Source organism: Mandrillus leucophaeus, unplaced genomic scaffold, assembly GCF_000951045.1.
Source record: "Mandrillus leucophaeus isolate KB7577 unplaced genomic scaffold, Mleu.le_1.0 Scaffold134, whole genome shotgun sequence".
Classification (NCBI taxonomy): Eukaryota; Metazoa; Chordata; class Mammalia; order Primates; family Cercopithecidae; genus Mandrillus; species Mandrillus leucophaeus.
This window is the reverse complement of record NW_012101299.1, coordinates 4185681-4212066: the sequence shown is the minus strand read 5'-3', so window position 1 is coordinate 4212066 and position 26386 is coordinate 4185681. Positions and strand designations below refer to the sequence as shown.

General features: G+C 40.8%; 1 protein-coding gene across 1 annotated transcript in view; it reads right to left on the bottom strand.

The window, feature by feature from the left end:
- The window catches only part of UBE3C (ubiquitin protein ligase E3C), a 133508-nt gene that overhangs the window by 94076 nt on the left and 13046 nt on the right, over positions 1-26386 (bottom strand). The window contains exons 4-9 of the mRNA XM_011973087.1: positions 22752-22867; positions 18326-18483; positions 15484-15637; positions 14827-15047; positions 13120-13271; positions 10136-10323 (exon numbers count right to left, since the gene is read on the bottom strand). Coding sequence (XP_011828477.1) covers positions 10136-10323; positions 13120-13271; positions 14827-15047; positions 15484-15637; positions 18326-18483; positions 22752-22768 — 890 coding nt within the window. The 5' untranslated portion in view covers positions 22769-22867. The remainder of the gene's footprint in view (positions 1-10135; positions 10324-13119; positions 13272-14826; positions 15048-15483; positions 15638-18325; positions 18484-22751; positions 22868-26386) is intronic.

Below are 26386 nucleotides of genomic sequence, written 5' to 3'. Positions count from 1 at the left end.
GTGAATTTAAACAGAAACACATAATGGTCAGCAATTCTTTTTTCTGAGATGGAGTTTTGCTCTTGTTGCCCAGGGTGGAGTGCAATGGCATGATCTCCGCTCACCGCAACCTCCGCCTCCCAGATTCAAGACATTCTCCTGCCTCAGCCTCCCGAGTAGCTGGGATTACAGGGAAGTGCCACCATGCCCGGCTAATTTTTGTATTTTCAGTAGAGACAGGGTTTCTCCTTGTTGGTCAGGCTGGTCTCAAACCCCTGACCTCAAGTGATCCACCCACCTCAGCCTCCCAAAGTGCTGGGATTACAGGCGTGAGCCACTGCGCCCAGCCTAAAGGTCAGCAATTCTTAAGAAGATATGGTAAACAGCAGCAACATTTCAAAATCAAGTAATTACAGTCCCTCCCAAAGCTTGCCTTGATCACATTCATTTATTCATTCAACACATTTTTCTAGGAAACTCACTATACACACTAAACACTCTTCTATGTGCTCAACCTAGAACGTCTTCTCCAGAACCAGACTAGTGTAGAAATACAGGAATGTATATTCTGTCGGACAGACTAGATCAAAAGAATTACCAGCATAAATGTTTGCATTTCTGAAGCCAGAAGTGCTTCCTTCTCCCCAGACACCACATCATCCTTAGTTATCACTTCTGGTTAGTTTCCCATCGCCACCATAACAAGTTACAAAATGTGGCTTAAAATAGCACAAATTTATTATCTTAACAATTCTATAGGTCAGGAGTCCAAAAGGGTTTCGTGGTGCTTTTAAGATCAGTTTGTTGGCAGGGTTGCAGAGGAGAATCATTTCCTTATCATTCCACCTTCTAGAGGACATCCACATTCTTTGGCTTGTGGCCTCCTTCTTCCACCTTAAAAACCAGCACTGTTTCATCTCTACGACCCGTCTGTTATCACATCTCTCTGGCGCCAGCCTGGAGGGGCTCTCTGCAGGACTCATGATTAAAAACCCAGCACTGTTTCATCTCTACTACCTGTCTGTTATCACACCTCTCTGACGCCAGCCTGGAGGGGCTCTCTGCAGGACTCATGATTAAATTAGGCCCACTGGATAATCTGGGCTTATCTCCTCGTCTTGAAATCCACAGTAACCTTAATTACATCCGCAAAATCTCTTCTACCATTTAAGGTTACATACAGGTTTGGAGATTAGGACATTAACATGGACATTTTACATGGAACATTAGTCTTCTTGCCTACTACAGTGCCCCCCTATCCCCGCACCACCCCTGTGTTCAAGATTCAGATCCATCACAAATAAATTTACGTCACTCATAGGTGCTCAAAAGTCACAACCCATTATTACAGCATCAACTCTAAATCCAAAATCTTATCCGAGTCTCACCAACTCAAAAGTCTGAAATCTCACAGTAAAGCCATCTAAATTTGGGAGAGGATCTGGGTGTGATTTCTGGGGCACAATTCTCCTCCATCTGTGCACTTGCGAACCTAGAGAACAAGTTATCTGCTCCCAAGTATGATGGCGTGACAGGCATACAGTAACAGTTATACACATTCCTGTTCAAAAAGCAGAAGTTGAGATGAAAAAAGGACCCATCAGCACCAATCAATTTGTAAAAGCAGCCAGGCACCGTCCTTTAAGTTTCAAGGCCTGGGAGTAATCTTCAGCTCACTGCTCAGTTCTCTGGGCTTGTGACTGTCTCGGTCATCTTTACTTTTTCACGAAAAGTAGCACACGTTTGCAGCTGAGTATCAGCTTACCAGTTTGTTTCTTCTTTCACGTTCTCTAAAGCTTTCTGTTAAAAATGGTGGTTTTCTGCTGCTATAACATTGTCAAGAAACTTGTGGGTCTCTTACGTATGTCATGGAGATTCACTCATTTAGACAGGAGGCTCCTCACATATCTTTCCTAGAAAATCCTGTCTCTATTTTTGGCTTTTTCTGAAATAGCTGAGAGGATCTATGATTTACACCCTTAATCTCTTCAAAGAGCCTTTTGTGTGACTTGATACTCAGACCTTTTGATGTTTCTGAAGTATTAGCAGGTTATACAGCCATAACCTTCATCACTTTCTCTAGAGAAGGCCGTCCTGACAGTGAATCTCTTAAGTTTTAGTGGCTGTTGCCTATTCAGGCCACGAATTTCCCAAATCATCAAGTCCTGGTTTCTTTATATGTAACAGTTCTTCCCTCAATTTATCTACCTCCTTCCACGTTTTACTATAATCAGCAAGAAGACAGCAGGCTGTACCTTCCACAGCTTGCTTAGAAATATCCTCAACTAAATATTGAAGTCATCACTTAAAAATTCTGCTTTACCCATAACTACAGGCCACAATTCAGCTTAGCTTTTTGCCACTATGTAACAAGGACCCACCCCTTTCCTCCAGTTTTCCAATAACATATTCCTCATTTTCTACCAACTGTCTATTCATGATGATTTCGATATTCTACAGCAATCGAGGTATTCTCTACGATACTTTCTTCCTTCAAGGCCTCCCTAGCATTAACATTCCACATTTCTACTAACAGTCTGTTTAAGGCAATTCAGCTTCTTTCTGGCATGCTCCTCAGACTTCTTCCAGCCTCTACCTACTGCCCAAGTCCAGAGCCATTTTTCCATTTTTAGGTATTTGTTACAGCAGCACCCCAACTACCTAGAAGTCTTTGATGCCTACTTCGCTGCCAGATGACTTGAATATGCTACTATATTTGGAATTCACCTTACTCCAGGGTCACTGCTCATTTCAAAGAGGTGAATTTACCTGTGCCAGGGTTTTCATACTGGGAGTGCTACCAGAACTACCACAGGATGAAAGTGGTGAGCCCACCACTGCAGAGAAGTTTTCTGAGCACCATAATTTAGAGGAATTCTTCTCAAAACAAGCCCTACTCCTTTTCACTTACTGAAAACAACCTGGATAATGTATATCAGCCAGCTCCATTTCAAAAAGATTACCAGGGTAAAACAACTTTTTCATGGGTCAAAATCATCTTGAACATTGTAAATCAAAGGGCATTGTCCTGTTTTGGACTAACAAAACAGGAAAAACAACCAAATCTTGTAAAATTATTTGAAATTTTCTTGTTTTTATCATTTCAGTGCCTACAGATGCACATACAAAAACAACTGCCAGTTTTGTATATAATAGTCTTCCAAAATAGAGATTTATATTAGGAGAGAATTAAACATCCAGGAAGGATGAACAGTATTTCATGTGTGCTATGTAGTGTTTTGCTTCATTGAGAGTCATTTTCATGAATTATTTTTACTACTGCAGTCATCTTAAATTTATAATCATCTCAAAAAAAACGTCACAATGAACAGACAACCATGCGTGAGGTCATTTTGCATGATGTACGTAATCAAAAAGTTTGAAATGTCTGTTTACTAATAAAGAATATTTTCACTGAAAAAAACATACAAAAAAACCAAAGACAAATCTCTGACGGTTATTTAGTTTGGGGCTCTACTTCTAAAATGTAAAGAAGTGATATTCTTCTCCCACATAGTGGGATGGATTAAAAATTACTCATTAAGCTTTATTTAGCTGTAACAATCCCATGAGTTAATCAGTAAGCCGGGTCATAAATTCAGGCCAGTTATCCATGGGGACTCTCTTGAGTTATGAAGGAGAACACAATGGAAGACACTGGCTCCCACACAAGGAGTCAAGGCCACCACAGCACGGCATCCTCTGAGAATTCCCGGCTAAGTCCAGGTGCCACAGGTAAAAGAAACAGTGAGGCACCCAATGATCTGTCTAACTTACAGCACACAACGACAAATGCAATAATTTGTGTTTTTCTGTTGAAATTTTTCTTTAAAAAAAAGTATTACTGGATACTTCTAATGCCACAAAAAGCAATAAAACAGACATATAATAATTTGCATCAGATAATGCAAGATTAAAAATAAATTCCAAATGTCCTTACTAATAAAAATTTTAAGGTATATTTCTTATGAAGACAAGTCGCTAAAAAATTGTTCTTCACAAACTAGTAGCTAAGAATAGAAGATAAGCTTTAGACAATCAGATGTGTTAACATTCCAGTACTAAAACCATAACCAGTTTAAACAGTCAGTCCCCTTTTTACTGGTAATTAATTTTCTTTAATTAAAAGATTTACAGATTCAAAACATATACTTTCCCTCGTGCGACAGTTTAAAATGGGGGAAAGTGGCATTCATTACCTCAAATGTCTTCTTTGAAAATCCCTTCTCTCTCCTTTTTTTAAGTTTATGTCTTTTATTAACTCACACACAGTCACTTGTCTTCTGGTTTGTTGAAGCAGTAGTCAGACAACATTTGCCACAATAATGTCTGTCAAAGTGACTTGCCATAAACACCCCAGCACCACAATCATCAGATGGGCACTCTCGACGAAGACAGCTCATTTTGCCATTCTCATCCACCTTCTAATACTTGAGGACAGCCAGCTTCACCTTCTTTCTCTTGTGCTTCTTCCTCTTGGGAATGGGGTAAGACTCCTTCCTTTTCTTAGCACCACCAGGAAGTCTCAACACAAGATGAAGAATGGGCTCCTTTCGAATGTTGTAGTCAGACAGCACATCCATCTTCCAGTTGCTTGCCAGCAAAGATCAGTCTCTGCTCATCAGGAGGAATTCCTTGCTTATCCTGGATCTTGGCCTTTACATTTTCTATTGTATCCACAGGTTCGACCTCGAGGGTGATGGTCTTCCCCGTAATTTTATGAAAATCTGCGTTTTGGTGGCGGCTCCACCGCAGATGGCAGATGGAAAGGGAAGCTGCTTCTCTTACTCTTTCTTTTTTTTTTTTTTTTTGAGATGGAGACTCGCTCTGTCGCCCGGGCTGGAGTGCAGTGGCCGGATCTTAGCTCACTGCAAACTCCGCCTCCCGGGTTTATGCTGCCTCAGCCTCCCGAGTAACTGAGACTACAGGCGCCCACCTAGTTTTTCGTATTTTTTTAGTAGAGACGGGGTTTCACTGTGTTAGCCAGGATGGTCTCGGTCTCCTGACCTCGTGATCCGCCCGTCTCGGCCTCCCAAAGTGCTGGGATTACAGGCTTGAGCCACCGCGCCCGGCCCTCTTACTGTTTCTTAACGAGTGTAAAAGAAAACTTCAAAAACGTGGTAGGGATTTAGAATCACTTTGGTGGAATATGCTTCTTCCAAGTTTACTCATATTTCCCATGAAATAACTATCATTCACAAATGTTCTGAAAATTCTTAGAAGATTCAGAACTATGAATTACATTGCTAAAGTTGATGAAGGTAAGTCTATTTTATTTATTCGATGTGTCTAACAATAGCTAATGGAAATTAGTTTATAATCTATATAGGATTTCAAAATAGATTCAATTTTAAGATCACTATGTGCTGAAATGTTTAAAAGCTCATCAATGTTATCTGAACTTCATGAAAGAGAATACAAATTTTTAACATGAATCATCAATAGCTTATTAATTTTATTGATTATAATGAAAATATCACTGATAATAAAAGCAACTATGAAATTATAGGCAAAATTTATTTCTCTCTCCAGGTACATCCTCAATATTTTTTCTAAAATATTATAAAAACTTGTTTACAAACACATATATATGTACATACATGTTTAATTCTACATATACAATGAAAAACAAATCTGTATTCTTCTGCATTGAAGTCACCTGTGTAATCATTTTAGCCCCAATGATTGAAGTATGAGATAAGAAGTTATAAACTTCTCAGAGCTAAAGAGCATTCATCACCACCACACACCCCAGTTCTTGGAAAACACATGGCAAAGAACTGGTTAGAAAACACGCGGGGCCGGAAGCAGTGACTCCAACCTGCAATCACAGCACTCTGCGAGGCTGAGGGCTGAGACAAGCAGATAACTTGGGCCCAGGTGTTCGAGACCAGCCTAGGCAACACGGCAAAACTCTGTTTCTACAAAAATTACAAAAAATTAGCCAGGTGTGGTGGCACGCCTATAGTCCCAGCTACTCAAGGGTGCTGAGGTAGAAGGATCACCTGAGCCCAGGAGGCGGAGGTTTCAGTGAGCCGAGATAACGCCACTGCACTCCAGCCTGGGTGACAAAGTGAGACCTTGTCTCAAAAAACAAAAACAAAAATAAAGACAAAACCAACAAACACCACACACGTGCGCGCGCGCGGACAGAAAAGAAGCACTGCACTTCGAGGCACGCCACTGTTTATCTGAATCACAATGATTAATAACACAAGACATAATTAAGTTGCCTCACTGTAATAGTTTTCGGTGGAAAAATCAAGCATATGTTGAAATAAAACTAGAAGTGTCTTATGATTTATGTATGAAACTGCGGGCAAATTATAACATTAACCTCTTTGATCTCTAAAACACTGTCTTCAAAATTCTACTTCAAAACTTTCAGATCCATCGATGGGGTAAAAGAGCCAAGCCCCTGACAACATGCCAGCCCAGACATTAACGGGAAGAGACTGGCATACGTAAAAGGAAAGGGGCATGAAACACCATGGAGGCATAAAACAGCACAGTGGGATCAAGAAAATGCAATATATGCCTTTTTGCCTCATTTATGGTTGGAGAAAAAGTATTTTGTGCTAGAAATAAAGTTGAGAGGTAAACAAATGCTTGATAACAAGGGGATACTGCAAAAATCAATAATCTAAGGAATGTGATCATTTTCCTAAAAGCAAAGGGAGTCTACACTGTTCAAGAGAATGCAATAATCAGGGTTATATTTTCCACAAGTCAGACTGGCAAACCACGACATAGAGAACACAGCTCTCAAGCACCGCGGTGGGAATACCGAGCCGACACCCTGGGCAGCACTGTCCACCTGCACCTACTGTGAGGGTGGGTGTTTTCTAATCTATGCTGTCCGATAAGGCAGCCTCTGGCTACATGTGGCTACCGGGCACTTGAAATGTGGCTTGGGTAGCCGAGGATCTGAGTCTGTGCTTCTATTTAATTTACTTTAAAACACACGTCACTGGTGGCTACCATGCAGGACACTGTAGCTTCAGGTTGCAGATACAGACAACCAAGTAGATGATGAGCCTGTTCACCAAAACAGGGACAGAAAAAGGAGACTCTTAAGAGGGAGAGATGTTGGACTCAACTTCAGACCCTGGGAGGGGACAGAAGAGAGGTCCCCAGGGACATCTCCTATTAAGCAGGTGCACTTGTGTCTGGAGCTCCAAAAAGTTACTTAAACTAAAGACCCAAATGTGAGAGTCACTAGAATGTAGCTGAAGCCACTTGTATGAAAGAGATTACCCAGAGGACCAAATAAAGAACTAAAAAACTAGGCTGGGCGCAGTGGCTCACGCTTGTAATCCCAGCACTTTGGGAAGCTGAGGCAGGCGATCACCTGAAGTCAGGAGTTCGAGACCAGCCTGGCCAACATTTGTAAAAATACAAAAATTAGCTGGGCGTGGTGGTGGGTGTCTGTAATCCCAGCTACTCGGAAGGCTGAGGTAGGAGAATCGCTTGAACCCTGGAGGTGGAGGTTGCAGTGAGCCGAGATCACACCATCGCACTCCAGCCTGGGCGACAAGGCAAGACTGCCGCAAACAAACAAATGACCCTAAAAAACTGAATACGAAAAGAAGTTCAGGAAACAGTGAAAAAGAGGGGAAAAAGGAACCCACAAAAGAAACCGAGAAGCCCAAGTAAAGGAAAAATCACGTGAATATGGTGTCTATGAAAGAAGCGGGTGAAAGAGGGTCAGGAAAAGGAAGGACGAGGAATGTCAAATACACACAAAGGCCAGGAATGCCGCAGGGCTGAGTGGGCACCACAGGCTTCATCTAAGTAGGGTCACAAAGGCAGTCAATGAAACACTGAAACAGTACCCACTAAAAATCCCAAGTACGCCAGGATGAAAGTCAAACACTTTTCTAACAGGCTGTCTTTGGTAGCCTACTTTCTTATTTTAGTTGTCTGACACTGGAGTAGAGCCTTTATTTTTTGCCCCCTTACAATACAGCCAGTGAATATTTACTCATATTTTAAAATAGTGGATATTAAAAACGTTACGTCCAAATTTCCACGTCCAATGATAATATATCTAAAATTTCCTCTCAAAAAAGGAGCTGGCAATTCTTTTATTATTTAACCAATTTTAAAATATTAAGTCATTCACCTAATCCAAAACTCAAAGTGATATAAAGATAGTGCACTCAGAAGAGAACGTCTGCTCCAGCCCCAGCTTCCTCGGCATATTCAGACACAAGTGTTCACTTTTATGAGTTTCTTGTATATGCTTCCAAGTTTCTTTATGCATTACGAATATATATTCTCATTTTTCCCATCCTTCTTACAGGAAAAGCTGGTTCTTCTATATGCTGTCCTGTGTCTTCGCTGTTTTCATGTATGCATCTGTCTCGGAAATCTTTCCATGTCAGGGTACAAAGGTCTCCACATTCATTTGTACACCCTGACAATCAGTGTTACACAGAAATTAAATGGCAAATCCTAACTCTGAAAATAAAAGGGACTAACATTAATCAGTGAGGGCTCGAGAATGAGTTATCAGCTTGGGAACATACTAATCTTTTAAATACTTTTTAAAAAAAATCAAAATTGAAAGCAGTTAAAATCTGTAACAGTTAAAGTAAGCCTATTTGCTGTCTCTAAATACAAGAACCTAATATGTTTAAGCCATAAATAAAATTCCTAGAGTAGTTTCTTAGAGGAAATAGGTGCTGTACTCATAAAATCAAGCCTACACAGAAAGTTCCTTCACCCATTAAACACCTTTTGGAAGCAGTTCTCTAGTAAACCTCAGACCAGGGCAGTGTTGCATTTCAATCCAGCAATTACTACCCACAGCAATGGGCTGTCTGCTACAATAAAAGCAAGTGTCCTGGTTCAGCTGCTACGATCCTCAGATCTCACATCCTGCTCTCATGCAATTAGCCTGCAAAGAGCTAATGACCTAATCTAGGAGCCACAGTTTCACTGACATCCACTTCCTCCGATGGTAATAAACACCAGTGAGTGAAGACAGCACCTCATTAGTTGGCTACATTAGTGTTTACAAGGCCATTTCAACCGATGGGTTCCTTACTTACAGTTCATTTCAAAGAATGCTTTCCTAACCAACAGAAATCACTCTTCATATGATGGGATGGCATTTTATAACAAAGAGAATTCCGTAGGGTAACATGAATTAATGTCAGACCTGCTTACTTACTGATAGCTTTTGCCTGTGCAGCATCAGTCCCTTGGGTCCTAGCAGAACTACTACATATATTTTACACTGTATCCAATTGAGCATTTTCCTGTTAAATTCTCAAGAAACCACTAACATATCACTCAAAATGGAGGGAAAGAAAAACAGTTTAAGATTATTGTCACAATTTTCTAAGCACAAATTGGCCATATTTTTAACTTGCATGTTTTGTTTTGTCTGAACCAAAAGTTTATTTCAAAGGCTGAAAAACAAAAATTTATTTTTAGGGATAAATTGTCAAGGACAATCTAATTAAAAGGATACTATGAAGGCTGGGTGTGGTGGCTCACGCCTGTAATCCCAGCACTTTGGGAGGCTGAGGCAGAAAGATCACTTGAGCCCTGGAGTTTGAGACAGCCTGGAGAACATAGTGAGGCCCTGTCTCTACAAAAAATACAAAAAATTAGCCAGGTGTGGTGGTGCACGCCTGTGGTCCCAGCTACTCAGGAGGCTGGGGTGAAAGGATCGCTTGAGCCCAGGAAGTGAAGGCTGCAGTGAGCTATGATCACACCACTGCACTCTGGACAACAGAGTGAGATGCTGTCTGAAGAAAAACAAAACAAAACAAAACAAAAAATACCTCACAAAACACGAGTACTATGAAAAAAAGCCTAAAAAGATATGTAACACAGTGGTTCACTAATGCAGGTATGAGTCCAATCTTTCAAATGGGCGAATAAACTCACATTCGTAAGGTACTACAGAAAATATTACACATAGGGTACTTCAGAGCCTCACAGGCCAGAAAAAGGTCTCAGTATTTGTTGGTTTAGAAAAGAAAATCACGAACGATTTTTTATGAAACGCTTGGACAGCAGAATATCCTACATCAAGCTCTACCAGAAAAGAGCAGATGAAACGTAAGAGGAGAGCAATTCCCAGGGAGGAAAGTACGTTCTCTGGCTGGTGCCCCCGGCACAGACGCCCACGGATACTTGCCTGACTTTGGGCACCATCATGCGGTGCTGCACCATCAGCGTGTGGCAGACGGAGGCCATGGTGGTGAAGACCTCCTCGCTTGCAGAGTCCCTCCACACCAGGTTGAGCAGGGTGTTGGTCTGCTGCTTTGTGTCCAGCTTCTTCAGACATTCCTCTGTTATGTATGATACTGACAGTCTGCCATCCTCCTAGAACATACCAGAACAACCAGTCTCCATAAACGTGCTCAACTGGAATGTCCTCTACACTACAAATGTATACGAAATCACATTCTTCTTCAGGCAAAGAAAGATAGGCATCATCTCAAAATTATCCACATCACAATAAACTTAGTGTGAAATCCTCTCGAGATCCAGTCAACAGCAGGCATCCATTTTGCCGAACACAGTAACAAACTGTGAATACCCGGTTTTTGCCCATGATAACAGTATTTACATTTCAAAAAAACTTCATTTCCTATTTTTTTTTTTTTAGATCAAGCTGTACTAAGACAAGCATACATAGTGAAACTATTATCATCTGATGGCATTTTCATTTTAATCTGAGATCACCATTTAACCAAAATAAGTGAAGTATTAAATTAAAAAAAAATTTTTTTTGAGACTATGTCTTGCTCTGTCACCCAGACCGGACTGAGTGGCACAATCTCGGCTCACTGCAACCTCTACCTCCCGGATTCAAGCAATTCTCCCACCTCAGCTTCCCAAGTAGCTGGGACTCGCCTGCCTCCACACCCAGCTGATTTTTGTATTTTTAGCAGAGACAGGGTTTCACCACGTTGGTCAGGCTGGTCTGGAACTCCTAACCTCAAGTGATCCAGCCGCCTCAGCCTTCCAAAGTGCTGAGATTACAGGTAGGAGCCACTGCTCCCAGCCTATTAAAGAACTTTTTAAAATCAAAAGCTATACAAAAGAAATCTATTTTATATCTTAATCTCTCCAGAAGATTTGATTCGCTGAATAAAACCCAAGCCAATCTATGCAATTTACTCATTTGGGGCAGTAACCAAAGACATATACTTTTTTCATATATATGTGTATATATGAATATATATACGAATGTGAATATACACATAACATTGGGTATTGCTGACTGTACTGTTTGGAAACTTGGATGAATACAATTTATGTAATTTATAGTAACTTACCAAACGCTGCTTTATAGGTAAAAGCAGTAAATTCATCTGTCAAACATGAATCTTTAACATAAAGCCTAATAAAAGGTATGTCAGAATGAGAGAGTAATCCTAGCACTACTATTTTTGTAGTGTACAATTTCAAAATAAATTATACATAAGCTACAAGTGAACAGATTACACAGAAACCTAAAGGCAAAAGAGCTTATCAAGGGAGAACTCTGACCTTGGAAAAATCTCATACAATCACATTAGGTTTTATATAATTAAGTGCCGTGGGAAAGAAAAGGCAACACAGAAACATACACGTAAGAGACCTGGCAAAGAAAGAATGACTTGGAGTGAACCCTACGAGTGCCCGGCTCAAAACGGGGTCTTTAGTTCTCAGCCCAAATGTGAACAATCCCCAAGGCAAAGGAAGAATGAAGAGAATAAACGAAAAAAGGAAATTAAAGTATAAAGTTATATAATACACAGACCTTGAAACCCTTAAAAAAGAATATAAAGTAGAGTAATATTTTCTACAGTTGAAATAATTTTAAAAATCAAGAAACTGATCCCACTTCTTAAATGTTCAAAGTGTAAGCACAAGCAAGAGAGCCCGCAGGCTCTTTCCGGGTCCTCACGCTCTGTCTTCGTCGCGTCTGCACACCCACAGCGGGGAAAAACTCTGTCCTCTCTCGCTGAGAAAGCCCACAGCCTCATCTTCACATGAATACAAAATTCACTGTGTATAAATAAGGGTTTAACTTCACAAATTCTATGGGAGGTAACTATTTAATAACTTTCTTCCAAAACCAAAAATTTTATCTACATTCCATCTACAGAACCCACCTTTTATAACCATACAAAAAAAAAATGAATACTTATTGGTGTACAGTTTGGACAGATCCAACAGTTCCAGCATCCACTATCCACTATAAAAGCGGCTTCACCCCTTTGTAATCAGCCTGCCCCTCAGCCATGAGCTCTGGCAGTGAATATTATCTGTTCCTTTCTTCATCTTTTTTCATTAAAAAAAAAAAAAAAAAATCAAGCCCTGACCTTACTTCTCGATCGTTTTCTTACTGCTGTGATCTCTTTCATTTGATGCTGGTGAAGCTCTTTGTCCAGGAAGGTTGCGGCACTGCACTGACACATCCACTTCACAATATTCTACAAATTTACTTCACCTGGAAGCCGAGACCCTCTCAAGTATATTTTGTGATTACACTTAGTAGTAATCAATATAAAACTCCTTAATGAAAAAATAACTTATGATAGCCACACCTTAAGCCATTTCAATTGCTTAAGACCAAAAAAAGTCACTGGCAGTTAAATTCTTTAAGTGAAACACAAATTATATATGCTTGTATATATAATTTTAAAGTTTTTTCTCTCTTGAAAATACACTGTAAACTCAATAGTAAGGAAGAAAAGAGGTAAGAACTTTAAAGTAATTTTTAAATAAATAACATTTATCCTCTATAAAATTAGCAGGAATTAATGGAAGACACTACCCCCCGGTGTTCACAGGATAGGGTAAAAAGGAACTTTTTGACCCAACAATTTCACTTCTAGAAAATATTTCCTAATAACTAAGTTAACATACAGTATAATCCTATTTTGCCTAAAAAACCAAACACAAAGTTATGTGTCTCCATTTACACTTCCATAAATGTACTAAGAAAGCGGTGGAAGAGACTGTTTCCAATCATTACAAACTGTGCTGGGGGGCTGAAGGGGCTTCCCTGCAAAGGCTGCTTGCGGGTCTGACTCGTGTAACTGAAACTATAGGTGGACAGAAAGTTAGAAGATCCCATGGGGCCACTTGCATCGCAGCCCCCCAGATGCAGGGCACGGGGCTTACCGGGCTTGAGGGCTTGTCGGCTTCTTCACTCTCCTCCTCGGAGTCACTGGCTGAGTCGTGACAGCTCGCGCTGGCAGGAGAGACTGGTAACTGAGAGAGGAAGGTCTGCAGCACCCGCAAATACACCAGCAGCCCTTCCTCAGAGAGGGCCCCTTTGTAAAACAATCAGTTAAAACCTATTTTAGTTAAACATTGTTTTTTAAAATGGAAAACGACGCCATTTTTCCTCACATGCAGAGAGGCACTTCTGACCAGATCTTATTTTAAAAATTCTAACTGTGTTATAATAGGAAACATATTTAGATTTTGTCCCCGTTCATGTCAGAAAGCACCTACAACTCTTGGAATTTCCTGAAAGGTAAGTCTCTCTTGTTATTCATAGCCAGCCCTTTGTGATCATACTTGAGTTTATGCACTGAAGTGACTTACGGTGAGGCCATCTAGGGGACTCAGAATGGGGCTTTTCACCAGACAAACGCAGTGATCAGAGGGTTGGAACGTTCAGCCCCACGCACCAACTTCCAAAGGGCTGTCTGTGGGGAGGGACACTGGAGAAGCAGCACCGTAAAACTCAGCAGGAAGACACAATGAGCGGAACACAGGGAGGTGTTGAGCGTGGAGTGCCTGGAGAAGGCACGGAAGCTTGGCATTCCTGCACATCTCAGCTTCCCGAGTTCTGTGAGCTGTCCTAGTCAATTACCAAACCCAAGGAGGGGCTGAGGAGCCCCCATTTTTGCAGGTTGGTCACAAGTATAGGTGACAACCTACTATTTGTAATCGGCCTCTGAAGTGGGTGTAGTCTTGCAGGACTAAGCCCTCAGATGATGGGATTTGACATTATCTCTGGGTGGACGGCATCAGAATTGAACTGAACTGTAGAATACCTAGTTGGTGTCCACTGCAGAACTGCTTGGTGTGTGGGGAAAAAAACCACACCCACATTTCTGCTCATAGAATTTTTCAGTGTTGAGTGAGAGAGTAAGAAAAACAGTTTGGGCTGGGCGCAGTGGCTCAAGCCTGTAATCCCAGCACTTTGGAAGGCCGAGGTGGGCAGATAATGAGGTCAAGAGATTGAGACCATCCTGGCCAACATAGTGAAACCCCGTCTCTACTAAAAATACAAAAATTAGCTGAGTGTGGTGGCATGCGCCTGTAGTCCCAACTATTCAGGAGGCTGAGGCAGGAGAATCACTTGAACCCGGGAGGCGGAGGTTGTAGTGAGCTGAGATGGAGCCACTGCACTCCAGCCTGAGTGACAGAGCGAGACTCCGTCTCCCCTCCGCCCCAGCCCCACAAAAAGTTTGGTTTTCGGGTTTTCCTAAATTTCTTTCATGAATAATTCATGCATGTATGTATGTATGTTTTCAAACATACTACAGGAAGATGTTATTCTAGAAGAGGCACACTGGAAGTTTAGCAGAGGTAGGGAAACAGCCTGACTCACAGAAGAGCTTTCCCATTTAACTCCGTTAACTCTATTAAAATAATCTGTGTGGCCCCATAAGACATATATGTATGTCAGTCTTTTCCACTGTATCTGGAAAGTCTCCCCAGGAACGCTGCCCATACCACAGCCCTTCAGCAAATACACTCTTCCAGGAGAGGCCCACCTTTCCATAACACCTGCCACCACATGGCCTTCTCTTGACTCATCTGCCAATGCTACCCATATGTGTGTTCAGGTAAAAAAGATCTTGTATTTCATACCCAAATAATTTTCGCCAACAGTTAAAACGAAATAGAAAAGCCAGGGCGCTCCACCACTCTTTCTTGAACATCTACTCTCTATTAACAACAGTGCATTCAGAAAGGGCTCATAAGGGAAAACGGTCTGTGCATCTGCTAGCGCCGGAATGATGAAATGAAAAATCTGATCTGTAAAAGGTGCTGCCAGAAACTCCTCTGTGAAGGCTGTAAAAACTTGTTGCCTGAAAAAGAAAAATAGAAGCTTTCTATAAAATCAAATTATACTGTCCACCCAAACCCTGATTAAAATAACCTTTCAAAATACCCTTCTAAAAAGATAAACTACTCTTCTAAATTAGCCAAGTTAACCATTTTAATATCAACTAGATCAACCTAAAGTAAACTTAATGTCTTCTCTATTAAGATAACCACCATGTTTTCGTTAATTTTTGACAGTTACTTAGAAAAGCAGGAAAATAGCCATGTTATCAGAATCACAAATTTGTATTAGGCTACAGGCCAGAAAAAAAAAGGACACTTTCCTATAAACTAAACCAACACTAATAAAGTAAAAATCTGACTTTCAAGTCTATATTGAAAATCACATCCTATGTAAAAGTTACAATCAGATATAGATCTTGTGAAATGACAAAATCAAGAAATCTATTCCAGTCTCACCTCGCACCTTCCGGACAGGAGTTGTAAATAAAGTGCAATGGTTTTAGAACATTCTCTAGCAAAATTTTTGCTATAGGAACTCGAGATAAATCAGAATATTCAATACTTGATGGAAGCTTGCTGTTAATCAACAAATAGAGAGACCTATAATACCCTACAAGGAAAAACACATATTTAAAATTTTTTACATATTTTCCTGTAATAAGGGAAAAAACTTGCCAATTTTTAAATGCTTTTTACAATCTCTACAGGTCCAAACTTAAGTTAGTTCTTTAACATGTTAGTAAGGAAAACTAAACAAATATATAGGCAGCTGAAAGGTATATAAACCTCATGTACCAGCAACTGTCAACTACAGCCAAGCTCATTTCACCTGTATACACTCGTTTGGAAGGAAGTCTAAGATGTAATTATTTTAGTATATCATTAAGAGACTATTTTTAAAACCATTATCACAGCTAAAATAAACGAAGAGGAGTTCCTTAATACCACAAATATCTAGTCAGTGTTCAAGTGTCCAACTGTCTCATGTTAGCAATTCTGTTTAACTAGTTTGCTTGCATCAGGAACTGAATAAGGACCAAATACTGTGATTTTATAATTTGTCCCTGATTTGTGCGTTTTTTAAACACCATGTTGAACTCATAGAGTTGAACACATTGGTACGTTTCATTCCACTGTAGTCCCGACCTCACGCTGCTCCACCTGGGGCCCCGGGGTGGGCTTTAGGAGGCTCCTGAACCCCAGGGTCACTGGTAGGCCTGCGCCCCACCCTGCAATCAGCCTTTTCTCCAGGAACTCTTAAGCTCCTTTTAGAGGAGATGATGTATTTGGAGACCACAATCTGGGAACTGAAGAAGTTAACAGTTTAAAGGCAACTTATACGTAAACTGAAACAACTTTCAGAACCTCTTAAAATTTCCAGCCTATGCTTTTGATAGGAACTCTGGGTAGGGGGCAGTGAACATAAACTCTGGGTATCAAGAGTGATCCAAATAATATATTCTTTCAGAATCACTTACTCCATTTTTATAGAATAAGAATAACGTTCAAGTGCAATTCTTGAGTATCTCATCATATACAAGCATACTTGGTAGCATATTAAAAACAATCCATCTGCGTGGGCTGTTTTTGAAACAGTCCTACACAGCCTCATATTTGAGTGAAGACCACTAAACAATGCATACTCGGGACTTCATCATTAGACTCACTTTGTAACTACCCCGTCAAACGCAGTGTATACTGATAACTAGTAAAACTCAATATGAAAGCTTGAAAGCTCTTTTGCTATGAAACTAAAAAGATAAAAATACATCGAGAATTTTAAAAAATACATCGAGACTTTTTTTAAAAAAGTGACTAACGTAACTAACAATGTAACGTAACTAACAATGTAACGTAACTAACACTGCACATACTGAACAGACGGACAACGTGACAAAGGTTCTGTCGCAAAGGTTAAAAAGCTTCACGGCACATAACGTGCAATAACAATACAAATAATTATACTATAATTTAAAAAGGCTAAAATTTTATAGACTGTTAGGAAGAAAAACAACTGCTGTACCAGAGAAGATGCTAGAAGCAGCAGTTTCTGTGTAAGATGTTAAAGTATTTCTTCTATTGGGACACATTTCAAATAATGCCTATTTCTTAACTATCTTCCTTACAATTTTAGAAAACAAGTACAAATTCTCAAATGCTTAGTCTTAAAACGGTATATATGTCAACTAACACAATGAACCACTTTTAATTATCAGTTTTTAAAAGATCAAATTCCACAACTTTCAGTTTACTTTTAATTAACTCAGAATACTGTTTCCCTAAGTTTTCAACAAACTAAGGAGTCTAAAAAATAGTAATATGCCAAGCAGAAGCGTTGAAATAAATATGAATTTACTTTCTGTAGTTTTAACACAGGACCAGGTGGTCCAGATTTCAAGTCTGCTAGATGTATCCTAGACTATGACTTCAAGTGAACATAAAGCACAGCTACTTATAATTCTATCTGTAGCCATAGCTTTCTAGACCTCCCTTCACAACTAGTCTCGCACACATTTTTAATGCTGACAAATATTTCTCAAGTCCAGGAGTCCTGAAGTGCTTGCGTTTCTACCTATGAGGATGTTGGAACCGAAAGTTTGTTTTAGGATTTATACTGCTCATTTCATAAAAGCTTAAAAATCATGTTTATTTCATACCTTTTCTCCAAAAAGTGTCACTAATGTGTCCTCACGGGTCTCAGACATAGTTCATTATAGCTTCTACAATGTAGTCATTTTAGGAGCATTATCAATGTATTAAAACTTTAGCACTGAGTTAGAAAATTCAAACTAAATATCCTATTCTCTTCTACTGAACTAATGTGAGATGACATCATTCTGGGAAGAAAAATCATTTAACAAAATTTACTTTTTCATAAGGCTCTTGGAGTGATGTTCAACTCATACACTGGTGGCACTATCTTTCCCATTCACTCAGAATGACCACAAGGCGGTAAGAGCCCTTCCTGCTCAGGTGAAGGACCGGTAGCTGCACTGCAGACACAAATCTTGGATGACGGAACAACTGATGAAAGCATACGTCAGTTTTGCTCATTTCCAAGCAAAAGAAAAAGGCAAAGAGAGTAGCATGTTTCTGAATTTTCAGAGTGGGTGGAGCCAAGGACAGATGCTGGAATCTGGGACTCTGGTGGGCACCTGTGGATGGAGCACAAGGCGTCTGGGACACCAGTGCCGCTCTGACACTGAGACTGAGTGCACAGGCTCACAGCAGCAGGCTGGCCTCTGCTTACTCCTCATCGGGAGGCTGAGCCACAGTTCTGACCCTGCCTGCTACTTACCATTGTGAATCATGTAGTGCAAAATCTGTTCAATCACTGACACCACATAGCTAGCATCTTGTAAAACAGGCAAGTAAGTATCCTCAGACGAAAACACTTCAAGCATTCTCATTGGAAGCGCAACATTCAAACTGTCATCATTACAGTTTTGCAGCAACCTGTAAAAACGAAAGAAAGTATTCACACACTGCCTGGATGGCAAAATGTCACTAGCTTCCCCAAGTTACTCTCAGTGACAATGGTTAAGAAATTATTCCAGTACAAGATTATCTCTGAAAATAGAGACATTTTACAGATAGACAGGGAAATATCCAACTAACATTCAGTCATTCAGACAGTTTTTAAAAGAATTCTCATTATATGCCAAACGGTATGCTGGCAAAGTTCACAGACAAGAAAAATGGACAGTGGAGAAATGAACACGAAAAATTAAAGATTACAAAACACTATAAGAAGTATTATAATCCATGAATTGTACCAATAAGCTGCATTTAATTAAACTCAGATACGAATCTCTTTAACAGTGCATATCATCTCCTTAAAGATGCTTTTGAGACTTTCCATGCCTGCAGTATCCCCCAAACAGAACAACGATGTATTTCTGATCCTAAGTCAGCTCTCATGTTGACTAAGGCTTCCCTTCCTACTACGAGAAGAACTGCAGGCAGAAGGGAAGGCTTAGTTATCCATTGAAAGAGGGCAGCACAATAAGTCTGGACCGGTCACACCAATCAAGACACAGAACACATCCGTCACTCACAAAAGTTTCTTCTTGGCTGTCTCTAGTCCACTCCTCCCTCTTTCTCCCCTACCCCAATCCTTTTTTCTATCAAAAACTTTGTCTAACACCGAACTTCTTTTCAGATTTCTCCTGTTGTCTCCACAATGTATTTTATAGCTGTTTTTCCTTTTTTTAAAAAAACAGAATCCATCTGATCACACATCACCTTTAATGAGGGACCCAGGAGGCTGTTTTGGTGCCTCACTGAAACTGACTTCTCTATGTGACAAAAGCATTCTGCCCTGCCAGGAGGTGAATAACGTGCAGGGCTCTGGGTGGGGTGTGTCTACGTGGCTCACATTCACTTACTGCAGGCTGCCTTCTGTCGCGATAGAGCCGCAAAGCCCAGGAGAGACAGGGGATGAAGACCCAGCGGGCAGGACACCCAGCAAGACCTTGTTTTGCTTTTGCCCTTTTCACAACTTTCCCCTCAGCACCACACTGGTGTCTCGTGAGGGGTGTAGGAGTGCAGGAGGAGTGAGGTGACACATAACAAGCGGATAGCCACAAAGGGCGGCGGCAGGCGGTGGGAGAGCCTCTTGTCAACCCGGAAAGTCAGCAGCATGTGTGCTGATGATCCCATGTGAGAGAGAAACCTGATAATGCAACAGGGAAAAGTGCCGGAATGGTGCCTCGAGTGAGAGACAGCACTCACTGCTGTAGCAGTGAGGATGTAGCTCCAGGGTTATGGGGGCAGTCTTGGACGGGAAAAGGATATCCACATTGCCAAGAGACAACCCACTTAAAAAAGTGGAAGATTTGAGCAGACTCTTGAAGAAGAGCCATGTGAGTGACCAGTATGCTCCTGAAAAACACCCATCATCATTAGTAATCCAGGAAATACAAATTCCAATCACAATAAAATACAACCACACACCCATCAGAATGGCTGGGTTTTGACAGATGTCAATACCAAGGGTTCAGGATACGGAGGAACTGCGCCTCTCGTATGCTGCTGTTCTAAGTTTGGTAGTTTCTTCTAAAGTGAAATATGTAACTACCATGTGACCCAGTGATTCCATGACTTTGGAAATATTCAACAGCATGAAAAATATGTATGTGATTATAGTCACAAAAGGAGCTACAGGTGGTTCTGGAAGGCCACATTTACAGAAAAAGAAAAATTCAATGTTCTGGCACATGGCAGATGAGACTGTCGACTTACTAACACACACCTGAAATACAATTCCTAACATTTACATTTTGTTAAAATTCCATTTCTCATCAAAAAGAATCAGTGCTCCTTAGAGAAAACAGCCCCAGGCCTGGGGCAGAGAGAGCACTTGAGCCTCTGTGACCTCACAGAAAACAAAGATCTCTCAAAATACAAATGAGGCCAAGCCAAACAAAACAGGCTGCTTGGCCGGGCGCAGTGGCTCACGCCTGTAATCCCAGCACTTTGGGAAGCCAAGGCGGGCAGATCACGAGGTCAGGAGATTGAGACCATCCTGGCTAATATGGTGAAACCCCGTCTCTACTAAAAATACAAAAAATTAGCCGGGCGTGGTGGTGAGCGCCTGTAGTCCCAGCTACCCAGGAGGCTGAGGCAGGAGAAAGGCGTGAACCTGGGAGGCGGAGCTTGCAGTGAGCCGAGATCGCACCACTGCACTCCAGCCTGGGCGACAGAGCAAGACACCGTCTCAAAAAAAAAAAAAAAGAAAGAAGAAAAGAAAAACGGGCTCCTTACAGGGCGCTCTCTACCTATAAGCAGACCACTAAAACACACCGTATTTTTAAAAATACACAAGACCTTAATGAGATTAAAGAGGAAAGATGAGGAGTGTTTTGTCGTTGTTGTTAAAGAAACATGGATTTGGCTGGGCACGGTATCTCACGCCTGTAATCCCAGCACTTTGGGAGGCCAAGGCAGGTGGATGAACTGAGGTCAGGAGTTCGAGACCAGCCTGGCCAACATAGCAAAACCACGTCTCTACTAAAAATACAAAAATTAGCTGGATGTGGTGGCACATACCTGTGGTCCCAGCTACTCGAGAGGCTGGGGTAGGAGAACTGCTTGAACCCAGGAGGCAGAGGTTGCAGTGAGCCAAGATTGTGCCACTGCACTCCAGCCTGGGTGACAGAGCAAGACTCTATCTCAAAAATAAAAATAAATAAATAAAAAATAATAAATAAATAATAAAAAAGAAACATGGTATTGCTCTGCTGCCCAAACGGGAGTTCTGCTGCACAGCTCACTGCAGCCTCGAACTCCTGGGCATCAGGAGTTTCTTGTATTAGAAATTTTTAAAAATAAAAGTTGGGAAAAGAATAATTATATTTAGATTATTTGCTTATACAAACACATTCAAAAGTTATGTTAGAGGTGTTTTACAAACTACAACCCACAGGCCAAAGCAGCCCCAGGGCTGTTTTTTGTACAGCTGTTGAGTGAAGCATGATTCCTTTATTTTTACAGAGTTGTAAGCAAAAGGCAAGAAAAATATATAATAGAGACCATATGTGGACCACAAACCCTAAAATACTTGCTATCTCGCCATTTACAGAAAAAGTTTGCAAACTCCTGCTTTACAGAAAGAATGTATACAATGTGTTTTTCAAATTAAAAGTTTATCAAAGAAATAAGTTAGAAAAAATATGAATTACTGGCATCTGGGATCCTCCTGGTTCTCTCTTCTACTAATAGGTCTTTATTCCTATCTTTGGTCCAGCTAAGTATTTTGGAAAAATCAGTTAGAAAAGACTAGTTCTGATAGTAATCCTAAACAAATATTACAGGTAGTGTCCAGAAAATTAACTGAAATTATACTGAAGGTTCAGAATCATTTGAAAATTTTACTACTGTTGAGACATAAGCAATTTATTAAAAACTGGTAAAGGTGTTATATTCAGGCAATATAATTCACATCACTTACACGTGTTCTTTTGGACACTGAATGCAAGAAAGTCACGGCAGTGGCTTATGTTGAGTTCCTACATAAATAATAAAAAGCCTGATGAAAGGTGTATTCTAAAGAAGGGGCTTTCAAACTGCATTTTGGTGGAGACCCCTATGGAATGGAATCATTCTCACACATCAGGAGTCCTCTTTTGGCTGGCCTTCCATTCTCCAGTAACCAGGATGGCCAACATTCACAAGATAATTCCAGGGCATCCTTGAAAGAAAAAGTCATCTGAAAGATACTGATATATGTGTCTTCATATATATCTCATGCCGGCCTGAATCACCTAGAGTAAAAATTGTAATATATAGAAGTCCATGGCCAGGCGCGGTGACTCATGCCTGTAATCCCAGCACTTTGGGAAGCCAAGGCGGGCAGATCATGAGGTCAAGAGACTGAGACCATCCTAGCTAACACAGTGAAACCCCGTCTCTACCAAAAACACAAAAAATTAGCCAGGCGTGGTGGTGGGCACTTGAAATCCCAGCTGCTCAGGAGGCTGAGGCAGGAGAATGGTGTGAACCCGGGAGGCGGAGTTTGCAATGAGCCGAGATCGCACCACTGCACTCCATCCTGGGAGACAGAGAGACTCCGTCTCAAAGAAAAAAAAAAGTCCATGATCTCATTTAAAAAAAAAAAAAGGTATGGAAAAGTCACTGTCTCTGAAAATAAAAGTCAAAAGGTACACCCCTAAACAAGGTGATCAATACATTATATGTGTTGCTGACTTACAATAGAATTTTACCTGCAACAGAGGCTCATCAATCTTTTTATTTGAAATAAGCATGTAAGTCTCTCAGATCCATCCAACTGCTTGACAAACAGAGAGCTGTGTTTAATTAAGTTCTGATACAGCCATATCTGAAACAGCAAAACACACAATATATAACTCTCAATGACAATTTAAGTTTGCTAATTTACATAATACCCCAAATTTCCTTAAATGGCAATGCACATTTAATCAAACCTAATCAAAAGATGGTAAGAAGTAAATATTCTAAGTCAGGTTTTATTTAGAGGCATGTTCATTTTCCAGCCAGGCGCGGTGGCTCACATCTGTAACTGTGGGAGGCCGAGGCAGGCAGCTCACTTGAGGTTGGCCAACATGGTGAAACCCTGTCTCTACCAAAAAATACAAAAATTAGCTGAGCGTGGCAGCACACACCTGTAATCCCAGCTACTCAGGAGGCTGAGATGGGAGGATCACTTGAACTTGGGGGGTGTGGGTGGAGGCTGCAGTGGGCCAACATTAAGTCACTGCACTGCCTGGATGACAGAGAGACCTTGTCTCCAAAAAAAACAAAAGTATTTACATTTTCAATCTTAATACATCAGTATTAAATTACTAAATTTGTAACTAAAACAAAGTACACTTAAAGCTCATGTCAATCTGAAACAAAAATAGTTCATTTGCAAAAATCAGGAATCTGTAATAAAAATATATGAGAAATACGAATATTAATCCCAAGTTACATAGGATATCTGTTTCTTTTCACCTTTTTTCTCTGCGGATGTGTGTGCCTGTGTGTCTCTAGCATCTGTTCCTTTTGGGTACTTCCCTTCTCTAACTCCATCATTTTTTTGATAGGGAAGGCAATCCTATGGCCCCACTGAGTTCTGGCTGGCCAGAACTCTCCATTGTCCTGGATAAAAGTATAGTCAGTGAGTTCATTAAATGCAGATGCAGATTTCCGTCACTTGCAATCAAGAGGCCTGACTAGACAGTATGTATGAAGCTGCCCTATTACTTTGAAAACGCAATACTTAACAAGGAATCTCTTCCACTTTCTCTACTATACCTTTGTGAAATAGACTGGTATTTTACTTTTGCCTTTCATAAGGCCCATTTAGAATCACCTAGAATGAAAAGATAGCCTTTGTTTTTTCTTCTGAGACAGAGTCTCACTCTGTCACCCAGGCTGGAGAGCAGTGATGCAATCTTGACCCACTGCAACTTCTCCTAGGTTCAAGCGAGTCTCATGCCTTAGCCTCCCAAGTAGCTCAGATTACGGGTGCCTGCCACCAAGCCCAGCTAATTTTTATATTTTTAGTAGGGATGGGGTTTCGCCATGTTGGCCAGGCTATTCTCAAACTCCTGACTTCAAGTGATCTGCCAATCTCAGCCTCCCAGAGCGCTGGGATTATACACATGAGCCACCACACTCGGCAAAGATAGCCTCTTAAGTGTAGCTAGATATAAATATGCCACATAGCCTTTTCTTTGCCTATTATTTTTAAGTAGTTTCTTCTTTGACATTAACATTTCTTTGCCATAAAATGCTATTAACAATGAAATTACCAACACAAAAGCACTCTGCATAATAAATTAGCACATGTCTTAAGCTGGGATGAAATAATTCTGAACTACTCCTAATATTAGCTAATTTGCCTACACACAGGCTTTCTCTTGAGGTGTTCGGAGCTACCTTGCCCACATTTTCTCAGGAACAAATAAGATACGAATAATTCCTTCACTAGCTGACATGTAGTTCTTCCTAAAATTTCTATTACCAGTTAACAAATGAGATGTAAAATAACTATACATTATATAATAGGACTGTTGGAAGAAGACTTCATCAAAAGATTCAAAGAAAATTAAGCAACTAAAAAGTGAGGCAATTATTAATTCCAGAATTAAACTGTAAATAAAATATCATCTTAGTACCATATTTGACTTAAAGTCATAATAAAAAATGTTTAAAAAGGGGGAGTTAAGGAAGAAATAGCCATATATGTTGATTTTTGCATAGAATAGCTTTGAAAACCTATCAAAAGTGGCATTATGCTTACTCCTAGAGTAAAAAGCAAACAATGTGAAGACGGGAGCAGCAGACATTTTCCCCTATGTTAAGATTAATTTATTGCTATCGCATCTATGCTTGAGAACTGAATCAACATTCAACTGCCCAGGCTGGAGTGCAGTGGCAGGATCACAGCTCACTGCAGCCTTGAAAACCTGTGCTCAAACGATCCTCCTGCCTCAGCCTCCTAAGTAGCTGGACTACAGCAGCATGCTAATTTATTTTTTGCTTTGTTTTATAGGTGGAGTCTGGTATTTTGGCCAGGCTGGTCTCAAACTCCTGGCCTGGAGGGATCCTCCCACCTCAGCCCCGCAAAGTGTTGGTAATACAGGCATGAGCCACTGTGTCCAGACCACTTTTCTTTTATCCTTTTCCTGGACGGGTCTTAGGACATTTAATTCTATTTAAGGTTTCAGAATACTTGCACATGAGCAATTTGCTTGATATTTGCTCGAGGCCTAAAGTCAAATAGTTCATTTACCTCCAAGCTTTTCACAGACGGCTTCTGAAGCAAGACTGTGTAGCTACACCATGTTTATAAACCACGTCGTGATTGATGACTAAGACTGAGGACCTCACTTAAAGGTAACAGGTGCTCTGGAGAGACACCAACCAACACCTCACATCACCTGCCTCTGTGCTCCTTGGTGATCTTGCAATCTACAAGATTAGAGTATGTGAGGCCAGGAGAGCCTGTTCCAGAAAGCAAGCCCGATTATCTGCCATTGTACTATTCTGATTCTTTTTTTCATCAACTTCAGAAAGCCTGGAAAGAGCCTGCACTTAACTGAAGTCTAGAATGGGTACATTCAACGGCTTTCACTGCCTCTCCAGACTGGCTCTCAGTTCTTTCTCTGCACCTTCTCGGTTTACAGAAAGTTTTCCCCATGTTCCAGCTTAGCTCAACTCCGGAGGCAATGCTGGGTTTTAAAGCCGAACACCAGTGGAGTAATCATATATTCCTTTGTGCGCTGTAATTAATTCGTGTAGGATCATTCAGTAGGGATGGTTTGTAGCAAAGACGACTTATTTTTCACTGTATACTCCCCTTTTCATGCAATTTGAGATTTTTAACACAGATAAACACAAATTTCTAAAAATAAATAATATATTTAACCTGGCTGGGTGTGGTGGTTCATGCCTGTAATCTCAGTACTTTGGGATATTGAGGCAGGTGCATCACTTGAGGTCAGGAGTTCAAGACCAGCCTGGCCAACATGGTGAAACCTGCCTCTACTAAAAATACAAAAAAAATTAGCTGGGGGTGGTGGCATAAGCTTGCAATCCCAGCTACTCAGGGGGCTCAGGTAGGAGAATCGCTTGAACCCAGGAGACGAGGTTGCAGTGAGCTGAGATCACACCACTACACTCCAGCCTGGGCGACAGAGTGAGCGAGACTCCATCTCAAAAAGGAAAAAAAAAAAAAGATAAATAGTATATTTAACCCTAGGCCAGGCGCAGTGCTGACGCCTGTAATACCAGCACTATGGGAGGCCGAGGCAGGTGGATCACCCAAGGCCAGGAATTCGAGACCAGCCTGCCCAACATGGCAACACCCCATCTCTACTAAAAATCCAAA